General features: G+C 34.7%; 1 protein-coding gene across 9 annotated transcripts in view; it reads left to right on the top strand.

Moving 5' to 3' along the window:
• LOC101888096 (paired box protein Pax-6) overlaps positions 1-6,286 on the top strand; it is a 217,730-nt gene extending 211,444 nt beyond the window's left edge. For 7 of the 9 annotated variants that reach the window (XM_059131815.1, XM_059131811.1, XM_059131817.1 and 4 more), the window contains 3 exons: positions 3,049-3,396; positions 4,843-5,027; positions 5,234-6,286. In XM_059131815.1, the coding sequence (XP_058987798.1) occupies positions 3,049-3,396; positions 4,843-5,027; positions 5,234-5,941 (1,241 nt within the window). In that variant the 3' untranslated portion in view covers positions 5,942-6,286. The remainder of the gene's footprint in view (positions 1-3,048; positions 3,397-4,842; positions 5,028-5,233) is intronic. The other 2 variants (XM_059131816.1, XM_059131819.1) reach the window with 2 other exon arrangements.
• The last annotated feature ends 6,361 nt before the right edge of the window (positions 6,287-12,647 follow it).

The following is a 12,647-nucleotide window of genomic DNA, read 5'->3' as shown; positions in this document are numbered from 1 at the left end:
TATAACAGCATGTATAGAAAATATGCAAACTTTCTCGATTTTTTCGTTTTTTTAATAAGAATTTTCAATTCCAAAAGGAATCCTGAAACAATTCTACTCAAAATTCCATATCATAATAGAACAGTAAATTTTTTCAGTTCCGTGATTTTTCTCAAAATGTTCTTTCTTGACAACGTTTTTACTGTCATTACAAATAACCAAAAGAAAATTTGAGTCAAATCGGCCCAGCCGTTCTCAACTGATGTGCTACCATACTTTTTTAAATTTTTTACATATAAATTTAAAGAAGTAGTTGTGGCCAGTTCCTCTGACCCCAAACAGATACCTAGGGTTGGGGTTGGGGGGTGAGAGTCAAGATTACGTCGTATACTAACTGTGGAACAGATTTCTTTATGATTTTGGCAAATATTAGGATTTTAGATAAATCGAAAAAATGGGCGCAAAATTGGGCGTGGTCACTTTTTCTTTGCATAAAAACCTAAATCGGGGTATGACGAACATTAAAAAAATCCAAATAGTTCCAGCCGGTCTCAACTGATTCAATTACCAACGAACAACAGTTGGTTTATATATAGATTAAAAAGTAGGCGTGGTCAGTTCCTCAGCCCCACAAATAAATACTTAGGATTGGAGGAAATGTCTACAGTATGTAGTGTAATAATTTTAAAACCGATATCTTCATTATTTGGTAAATATAAGGATTTTAGATAAATCGAAATAGTGGGCGTAAAAGCAGACGTGGTCAATATTTTTTTCTTTAAAACCCTAACTCGGGGTATGACGAACGTTTGAAAAAAAAACTATGCAAATCTGTTAAGCCGTTCTCAACTGATTCCATTACCAACGAACAACAATTGATTTTTATATATTTAGATTGTGTTAGCTAATGGTATCTCTCAGCTACATTTCTTATGATGTGTTGCTACTTGTTGGCGTAGCTCCATGATAGGCCAGATTTTTTTGGAGAATTTAGCATGCGAATCTGAAAGTTTTCCGTTAAATTAGCGTTAGCATTTTAAACTCTGGCCCAACTTCTTACCACATTATATAACACTCATCTTTGACGGCAACCCTTAAATAAAAGTCCAACTTCAAAGCATCGACTTAGATTCGGCAGTATCGAACGTTATCGTTAAACGTATGTGCCTCAAATGCAAAAATTTTGCTTGTATATCTCTTCCTTCGTACGCAATTTTCGCACACATTCTGCATAATTACCATCATTGTCCAAGCGTATATATAACCACATTCGTTCAGCGAAGTATAAAGCTAATTATTTTTCAAATCAATAATTGAAACAAACCGTAAGTTGGAATTGGCCACACTGTGGTACAGGGTATTATGTCTCTGTGCATTTGTTTCTGAGTCGATTCATGAATTTTCTTTCGACTTTCCATGTATTTTTGTAAACTCAGTACATGTAGCATTGGATATAGCTTCCATATATAGTGTCATCAGATTTTTCCGAATTGAATGAATTTTAACACGCACGTCCAAGCTCAATCCAGAATTATGTCTGGCAATTTTGGCTAATATCGGTTAGATAGATCTTCCAATTAATAGCAATATGCAATTAATTTGGAAGATCTATGGAATAGCATTTCGAAACCAAATTTTTGAATTGTTCAGACTTTTATCTGTCATTCTTTATACCCTACACCACAAGGTGGTCAGAATATTATGTCTTTGTGCATTTGTTTGTAACAGGCAAAAGGAAACGAGATAGACCCATAGTTCATTTTGATGATCTGCATAGAATCACATCCTGAGTCGATTTATACATGTCCGTCCGTCCGTCCGTCCGTCCGTCCGTCCGTCTGTCCGTCCGTCTGTCCGTCTGTCCGTCTGTCCGTCCGTCTGTCCGTCCGTCCGTCTGTCCATGTATTTTTGTAAACAAATTACAGTTCGCAATTATTGCCCTATCCAGATCAAATTTTGCACAAATCATTTGTTTGGCCCAAGGGTGAACCCTATTGAAATTGGAGATAATCGGTCAAAATTTAGATATAGCTCCCATATATATCTTCGTCCGATTTGCCTTTTATTGTGCACCAAACGTGTAATATCAGCCCGAATAGTATGGAATTTTGCACATACAACCAAGTTAAGCCTGAAAATATGTATGCCAAATTTGATCAAATCGGTTCAGATATAGCTATCGCTCCCACATATATTGTTCATCCGATTTGTTATTTTTGTCCTTCGCAGCCGTAATATGCACTCTGTTACAACAATATTTGGGGAAATATATCAAATACAGCCCAGAAATACATGTGCCAAATTTTATAGAGATCGGTTCAGATTTGTATATATCTCCTATATATAACTTCGTCCGATTTACCTTATATTGTGCACCAAACGTCTAATATTTATCCAAATAGGATGGAATTCGGCACATACGACCGAATTGAGTCTAGAAGGTAGTATGAAGGTGAAGATCGGTTCAGATATAGCTATAGCTCCCATATATACTGTTCATCCGATTTGTTATATTTGTTACCCACAGCCGTAATATGCACTCCGTAACAACGATATTCAGGGAAATATATCAAATACAGCTCAGAAATATCTTTGCGAAATTTTATGGAGATCGGTTCCGATTTGGATATAGCTCCCATATATATCTTTATCCGATTTCAAATTAATTGTGTACCAAATGGGCAATACAAGTCCGAGTTTAAAAGATACATATTTAGTCCTTTGAACTTTAAATTATAATTATAACCATAGCGTGTATGATTGAATTCTCCCATAAAAACTTTTAATTTTTATGCGGAGCTCTACTAAATTAGCAAAGTGAAGACTTAAGACTTTCTTTACTGGTTTTAATATTAACATGCCTCTGTCATGAGCTGTTTGAAACCTAATATTTTGCGAAATCTAAAGTCGAGATCACGGCGAGTGATTACAAACTGCTTATGGACATGAAAAGACTCAAATCAATGAAAACCCGAAATCGTTTAACCAAAAACGTTATATAAGCATTTCCGATTAAAACTCAATAAAATTGAATTCTATTTAATGACTGGTTTCTGGTTTTTATTTTAGGTGTTTGTACAAATGCCACTGCACCGTCAGTTTCTTCCATTAATAGGATCTTAAGAAACAGAGCTGCCGAGCGTGCTGCTGCAGAATTTGCTCGAGCTGCAAGTTATGGCTACATCAATCCCCAACATCCATACGCGAGCTTCCCAACGTGGCCAACAGCATTGCCTGCATCTCCTCAGTTGTGGCAATCTGCCACTGTTAATGACACCACCACTATATTAGAGAAACCCATAGAATCCAGCAACACCGAGACGGAAAATAACCATTTCAATGAGTGTTTTACACGAATGTCCCCAGCGTCCAGCGGAAATGACACACTAGGATCTCCAGAAGCCAACAGAATGATAGGTATTTAATTTAAGCTTGAAACTATTCGCAAGTTTTATGTTCTAAATAAATCTGAATTCCAACCCGTTCCACTTTAAACAACAAATACCAGTAAGACCATTTGGATAATGCAGTTGAACTTTCAAAAAACCATAAAGCAGGCTTACTAAAACGCAATTTTATGCTACAACGATTGTTATCTATTGCGAGTCTTAAATATCAAATTTGAGACAATTTCGTTGGTAAAAGTGAATAGTATTATCTAGATATTATAATCTAGAATCTAGGAAAAATGTTGCAAAAATCATCAAAATACCGGGAAGCTTTACGAAAACGTGGACCTATACATACAATGTTCTGCCACCGGAGCTAGAACCCATTACGAACCATAAATTCCATTTTTTAAACAAATCCGTGGGAAACGAACATTTAGGGATGTTACAAACGGAGTGACAAAGTTAATATACCCTCCTTTTCAAGGTGAAGGGTACAAAAAATGTATTTTTGTTTTCTTTCAATTTTTTGTCATATTCTTCAATTTTAATTGTTATTTGCACAGGTTGTACGAGAAAAGGGTATGCATAGGTTCACGTTTTGTTTGCAATTTAGAATGAAACTCGTTCAACTTTGTTTTCATAAATAAAATGGGTAAGTGTTTTCGTTCGACCGGTTTAACTTAAGGGTATTCTACTTGTCTCCTACAAAATTTCTTGGGATTGGAGGCTTTTGGTTGTTTCGAGTTGAATACATGTTTTTACTCAATCTAATTTAAGGTAAATGGAGTACCTAAAATATTTATTTTCTAATCAACTGTAACTTTAATTTGGGTCCTCAGTAGAAAAATCTTCCAAGTCTCAACCAAAACATTAATATAGATTAATGTGTACACAATACCACCTGGTTACACTGGTTCATTTATACTTGGCTTATTTTACAACCATCAATCCTACCTCTCATCCATGGTACAAAAAATGAAGGTAGGGCTATGATACCATATGATTTTAATTTTTATATTTTCTTGGCTTAATATGTCAACTTTATTTGTTTATATGTGTATTATTTTTAATAATAACAATTTTTTCAGAACATATTCAAATTCCGGTGTTTTCAAAATGCTTATTGCAACGTATGCATCGACAAAATCCACAGTTTTTGAAGCGAAATAAACCTTTAGAGTTATATAGAACATGATTTTAAAGAGACATTTTGACTGTCATTCAGTTTTCGCGGTTTTCAATTATTTATTTAAAATCAATGCAACAAGCTTTTTGGTTTCTTTGCTTTGATAGTAATTCTGATATTACAAGCCAAACAGGTAGACCTCCATAGTTGATATTTGTTCAAAATTAGCCTACCTTGTCTTCATTGTACCATGCTCTCATCCATTTATTGTAAATGTAATGTCATTGCAGCTAGAAACTTCCTTTAGAGTTTGATTACAATTATTATTTATATTTCGTCTCTTAGATATTGAGGGAGAGGATACCGACACTGATGATAGCGATCAGCCGAAATTTCGTCGAAATAGAACCACGTTTAGTCAGGATCAATTGGAGGAGCTAGAAAAAGAATTTGAAAAGTCACACTACCCATGTGTAAGCACTCGAGAAAAACTGGCCAGCCGAACTGGACTGAGTGAGGCCAGAGTACAGGTACACAAACATTTATTTTTGCCTCGGTGCTCATAAAATAGTGTATTTTTTCTTATTAATTAACAAGAATCTCACAAAATTACACTACATGTAAAAAACCGACACACACAATGCATACAACTCATATTTACATACAATAACCACCATAAATGTCACATTGACACTTTTATAGACTAACAAATGGTTTCTTCATATTGATCAATTAGGTTTGGTTTTCCAACAGACGAGCCAAATGGCGACGACATCAGCGAGTGAATCTTCTGCGAAAACGGGACTCGGCATCGCCGCAGGGGACTTTCATCAGCCAGCCGCAGCTTCAGTCATCTCCAGCAACCATTCCCACAGACACCCAATTTCCCCACAAAATGCCATTGTTACTGCCGCCGGGCGCGATAGCAAGTGCCAGCGACAATTCCTCGAATACAGTATGTCTCAATGTCCACAACCAACTGACATCATTGTACCCAGCGTTCCAACAACAACCGCTGTCGACACTGCTCAGCGACACCATCCCCAAACACCAGAGCCCACCACTTCAAACCATGGCCACACCAAACATCACTACCATCCGTACAAACAGCGCACACAGCAGACCTTCATCCGCAGAAACATCCGACACATTCCAGAATCCCTGCCTGAAGCGAGGGCCAGCAACGATTCTTCGTGTATCACCCACAGCATCAGTTCCATTATCAATGGGAGGTGAGCACAGTGCTTTTAAAACCCTTCACACAAACCCACCTGATGTCAAACGCTCCCTTACACATACCTTCGCGGTGACAGCCTTTTCCCCCAACCAGGTAAAAACGAGAATGACCTCACCAACTAGCGCAACAGAAAATTTCTCATGCACTGGAAAAGAAGTCGGCGAGAACTGTGCTCTACAAAAACTTTTTCCCGCTAATAAAGACTAACTATCTGCTTTAGAAAAAATTGTTATCCAATTAAATAGAATCAATTCCGAATTATTTGTATGGTTCAAGTATGGTTCAAACGTTATTTACTTACATGTTGCGTAAATTAAATGCATAAGCACATATCAATTAATAACTTGAAATAATCCACTATTTGTATAATTCTCTATAGGTACAGGCCATCAAGACATTTCCATCCAAACGCAAACCCTTTTTATTTGAGAGTCAATTTCTAATTTATAAATTCATTCATTTTGTTTACGAGTTTTAGTGCAATTAATTTAATGTGTAATATCAACTATTTATTTCAACAACTCTACCAATTAAAGTATGATTAAAAGAAAACTGTTTTGTTACTTTAGTATTGTACGATGGTAAGTATTTATTGGCTGAGTTAAAACCAGAATTTGCAGTCTTTATTAATGGGCCACAAATGCCACATGTTTCACTATTTATGCCATTGAGGGAAAATGCTCGTCATACTTTGCCGTGTATGATCAAACGCATGTTACGTGCCGATTTCTGGTCAGCCATCTACTTTTAGACATGAGTGCCATGCTGGGTTTTCATCGACTAGTTCTTGTCGGAATGGCGAGGTTCTTTGGTCTAAAGCTGACGGAACACAACAACTTAGTATAAGAATCATCATGCCTATACGATCACCAAACAATTATTTTAAATTTTTTTTAAATTTATCCATACCAAATACCTACCTTTGATGATGAGATAGTATGCCATCTGAGTGTTTTACCCCTTCCCATCCTTTGTAATCCTTCACTCTATCTTAGTTAAGGTTATCCCATACTTGAACTATAACCAGTATAGAAAGTATAATTTAAATATATTTAAAGTTCAAAGGACTAAATATGCCGAAGCATTTGTATATTTTAAATTCGGACTTGTATTGCCCATTTGGTGGAAAATTAATTTGAAAACAGATAATGACATATATGGGGGCTATATCCAAATCTGAAACGATCTTGATATAATTTTGCAAAGATATTTCTGAGCTGTATTTGATATATTTCCCTGAATATCGTTGTTACGGAGTGCATATTACGGCTGTAGGTAACAAATACAACAAATCGGATGAACAACATATATGGGAGCTATAGCTATATCTGAACCGATCTTCACCAAATTTGACACACTAGCTTCTAGACTCAATTCGATCGTAAGTCCCAATTTCATCCAATTTTGGCAAATATTAGACGTTTGGTGCGCAATCCAAGGTAAATTGGACGAAGTTATATATGAGAGCTATATCCAAATATGAACCGATCTCGATAAAATTTAGCAAATATATTTCTGAGCTGTATTTGATGTATTTCCGCAAATATTGTTGTTACAGAGTGCATATTACGGCTGCGGAGGACAAAAATAACAAATCGAATGAACAATATATATGGGAGCTATAGCTATATCTGAACCGATTTCGATCAAACTTGGCATACTTATTTTCAGGCCTAATTTGGTTGTATGTACAAAATTCTATACTTTTCGGGCTGATATTACACGTTTGGTACACAATAAAAGGCAAATCGGGCGAAGATATATATGTTAGCTATATCTAAATTTTGACCGATTATCTCCAATTTCAATAGGGTTCGTCCTTGGTCCAAACAAATGATTTGTGCAAAATTTCATATGGATAGGGCAATAAATGCGAACTGTACTTTGTTTACAAAAATACATGGACAGACAGACGGACGGACGGACATGCATAAATCGACTCAGAATGTGATTCTATGCAGATTAAAGGGCTGCAAGTGTGACATATGCCATGGAGAGAAAACACTCGTCATGTTGTGTCCTGTTTGATCAAACGCATAACAGTACGTGACATCCAACAAAATGCTCGATTTCTCGTCATGTCGGCCAAATTCAAACCCATCGTCATAACATGTAATGACCAATAAAAGGGAATGTCATACAAAAATGTTCTACCACAAAATTACAACAATAATGAAACAATTGCCAACGAAAAATACACACACGTAATGAAGGCAAATGCGCAATCGTTACCTTTTTTTCCGATATGTGAAAAAAATTATTTTTCGTAATAAAGTATTTCTTGGCGAATAATAACTTATTTCAGGTACTTCTAATTGGTCCACACAAATTGTTCACATTTCGGTTATTGACGAAACAATGTCAATCCTTATTAAAAAAAAAAAACTGATAAATTTTCTTAATATCTCTGCCCTCAACTACGTCATAAAGAATATTTTTAATTATTGATTTCGTACTCACTTTTATATGTATGCCGTGTTTGTTACTTTAAATTTACAGCACACACAAAAACACATCCTCATCGTCGAAAGTAACACACACATACTCTCTCAATTTAAGCACACGTACACAAATAATACACAATTTGACGATGACATGGTTCGATGTCATCGTCGACACCCTGAATTTATGGAGAACACCATGCAAATATTCGAGTCAGCCATGTCACGATCAAACCTTAGACAATGGCATACATGAATCAAAATGGGGGATGTTGTTGGTTGTCATTATCTATCAAATACATAGCACATGATTGAATAGACAAAGTCAGTGTGTCAAAAAGGCATCTATATCTATAAAAGAGGAAAAAGTTTGTATGTTTGTTTGTTTGTAATTTATGGACTCGAAAACCGCTGAATAGATTTTCCTGAAAATTTCCATATATACTGCATCGCCTGAAAATAACATAGGCTATATACATTTTTGAATTTCCACTTGGAACCGGAGATATAGCATCAGAATCGGAGGTACCTCCCAAAAATTTAGATTTTATATGCACATATCTATTGATTGGGGGAAGATACAGTCTCCAAATTTGGAATACGTAACGGAATTTGGAACAAAAATAAGTTTGTCAAATTATATTGTAATCGGTTGAGATTTGGATATAGCTCCCATATATATTTTCGACCGATTTCGTTCATTTGATGCCTCATACACAATATGAATGTTCGACTCCAATGAAATTTGGAATATGTGACGGGATTTGATCTGAAAATAAATTTGTCAAATTATATTGAAATCGGTTCAGATTTGGATATAGCTCCCATATATATTTTCGGCCGATTAAAGCATTTGATGCACCAAACACGCTATGTATCCCCAGTTTCAATGAAATTTGAAACGTGTGATAGATTTTATCTAAAAAATAGATTTCCCAAATTATATTGAAATCGGTTCAGATTTGGATATAGCTCCCATATACATTTTCGGCCGATTTAATGTATTTGGTGGACCAAACACGATATGTATTTCCAATTGTAATGAAATTTAAAATAAGTAACGGAATTGGGAGCCAAAATGAATTTGTCAAATTAAATTGAAATCGGTTCAGATTTGGATATAGCTCCCATATATATTTTCGACCGATTTCATGTATTTGATGCACCAAACACGCTATGTATCTCTAATTTCAATGAAATTTGGAATGTGTAGCGGAAATTAAAACAAATATACATTTGTCAAATTATATAAAAATCGGTTCAGATTTGGATATAGCTCTCATATATATTTTCGACCGATTTCATGTATTTTATGCACCATACACGATATGTATGTTCGATTCCAAAGAAATTTGGAATATGTAACGGGATTTTGATTAGAAAATAAATTAGTCAAATTATATCAAAATCGGTTCAGATTTGGATATGGCTCCCATATATATTTTCCGCCGATTTCACATATTTGATGCACAAAGCACGATACGCATTTCCGATTCCAATGAAATTCGGCATGAGTGGCTAAATTTGGTACAAAAATAAATTTGACAAATTATATTCAAATACGCTCAGATTTGATTATAGCTTCCATATATATATATATATATATATATATATATACTCATCCGATTTCACATATTTGATGCACCCAAAGCGAGAGAGACAAAATCTGGTACCAGAAAAAATTGCCAAATTATATTGAAATCAGTTGAGGTTTGGGTATAGCTAACATATATATTTTGGCCGATTTCATACATGTTATGCACCAAACATGATACCAATGAAATTCAGAATGTGTGGCGGAATTTGGTTACAATAATAAATGTGACAAATTAATTGGAAATTAGTTAAGATTTAGATATAGCTCCCATATATATATATATATTCTCGGCCTATTTCACATATTTGAAGCACCAATTTCAATGAAATATGAAAGGTGTGGCGGAATTTGGTGTAACACTAAAAACCACTAAAAACCAACACAACAATTGATTTGAAACACGCTTATAACGGCGAAGTATGTTGCTATCTCGAATTCACTAGTTGCAATAAAATGCCATTCAACTTCAAAAGATTGCAGTTTACTGCACGCTTGGTATTTGCTATGAAATAAATAAATCCGAAGGACAAACTCTTCGTGTATGTACGTCATGTTACTGCTTTTCTAATGGTTTTGGTTATTTACGCATTAAAGTAGTGCAATATTTTTTTATAATTTTTAAATACAGGCCTTTAATGCAGATCATCAAAAGGAACTATGGGTCTATCTCTTTTCCTTTTGCCTGTTACAAACAAATGCACAAAGACATAATACCCTGACCACCAGAGATGGGCATAATGCACTGTATTTTTAGTGCACTAATAATTTCACTATTACTGTTCATTTGGTGGTAGTGCAATTTTTTATTACACTACCACTAAAGGGTTAGTGGTAGTGAAAAATAAATTGCACTACCACTAACCCTTTAGTGATTTTTAAAAAAAATTGCACTACCACTAAATTTTAGTGGTAGTGAAATTTCAGTAGCACTACCACTAAATTTAGTGGTATTAAAAAAAAAACTTACACTAAATTAGTGGTATTTCATAAAAAATAGCACTAAATTAGTGCTATTTAGTAAAGTAATCAAATTTTATGAATATGTACTATATATTCTGGATTGTTGTTCCCTACTCACTTCAATAAAATTCATTATATCTGGTATAATACTTATATACATAGTGCTTTTTTGGCTTCTGCCACTAATTATTTAATTCTTAGTGCACTAAAAATTTAGTGCAATATGCCCAACCCAGCTGACCACCTTGTGGTGTAGGGTATAAAATTTAGGCATTTAGGTAATTCATATATAATTAAAATTAGCAATTCATATTGATAAATGTTCTTAAATCTAATGGATATAATACATAATAATAATTACAATTTTACTTTTAATGTTGCAATACATCCAAATTTATCGTATGCGAGATTTTTGTTTTCTGTATTTTGAATTCCTTTAGTGCAAAAATACTTTGATTCTTATTTCCTCCTTGAATTTGTTTTGATTATAAGTTACTTCTGGTTGATATTATACTTCCTCTTATTCTAATTGTTGGCAATTTAAAAAAATTGATTAGGCAGATAAAATGAAATATGTAAGGCAAGCAGAAAAGAGAAATTAAGATAATATGATTTGAAAGAAATTGTAAACAAAACCCGCGTTTGAATAAATAAAGAAAAAAGAGTGTATATTAAGTTAACAAGGAAAAGTAATTGTTTTTGGATAATCTATCTATATCTATAAAAGAGGAAAATGTTTTTATGTTTGTTTGTTTGTTTGTAATTTATGGACTAGAAAACCGCTAACCAGTTTTCCTGAAAATTTCCAAGTATATATTTTCGGACGATTTCATATACAGTGGGGAGCAAAAGTGATTCCATGTTCAGCATATGTATGTTTGACCGCTCATAAAATGTAAACCAATGAACCAAATGAAACAAACTTTTTTCACGAAATACTTATTTTATTAGTAACAAATATACTTAAATACTACAATAATGCAACAAGAAATGTAAGAGATAGAACTAAAAAACAAAAACAGAAGGCATGTACTCAGTTTTGCACCTTTTATGAAAAATTATAAAGAAATACCAAATTAATATTTGGTCCAAAGACCCTTATTCTCTATTACATTGTTTATGCGCTTTGGCATACTCTCAACTAGGTTTTGTATAATTACTTTCGGAATTTGGTTCCATTCAATCTCCACGCGTCTCCAGAGATCGTCAAGGTTTCATGGGGCCGGTTGATACTGCCCGAGCCGTCGCTTCACAATTGACCATAAGTTTTCAATTGGATTGAGGTCGGGACTTTGAGCTGGCCACTCCGTGACCTTAAAATTTTGTTTTGCTAACCATTCTTTGACAATTTTCGCTGTATGCTTTGGATCCCCATCCTGTTGGAAAGTGATTTCTCCTTCAGGATAGGCAATCTTATCGAGAAAATTGTGAAGACGGGTTTTTAAAATGATTAAATAGTCCTCTTTTCGCATTATCACATCAATTTTGTGCAACGGCCCAACGTGCCACCATGTGAAGCACCCCCAAGCCATTATATTTCCTCCTCCATGCTTTACGGTTTGCTAAACATGATGTCTCTGAAGCTTGTCACCGGGTCTATGCCAATAATACTGCTTGCCATCCGACTGGGATCGGTTAAATTTGGATTCGTCCGACCAGATAACACGTTTCCAGTCTTCTATAGTCCAGTTCTTGTGCGTGTTTGCAAATTGTAACCGAGCTCCAACATTTTTCTCGGATAGAGCTGGTTTATTTTTTTTAACAGAGGCAACATATCCAATTCTACCCAGTGCTCTTCTAGCTGTCCATCGACTTACGGTTTTATTTAACTCCTTAGAAGCCTCTTTTGGTGTTAAAAGCTTATCCTTCTTCATGTTGGACATCATAAGTCGAGCATCAGAGTTCAACACGCTTT

The sequence above is a fragment of the Musca domestica genome, unplaced genomic scaffold (genome assembly GCF_030504385.1).
Source record: "Musca domestica strain aabys unplaced genomic scaffold, Musca_domestica.polishedcontigs.V.1.1 9, whole genome shotgun sequence".
NCBI lineage: Eukaryota > Metazoa > Arthropoda > Insecta > Diptera > Muscidae > Musca > Musca domestica.
The sequence above is the reverse complement of the archived record's forward strand: the minus strand, read 5'-3'. Positions and strand labels throughout refer to the sequence as shown.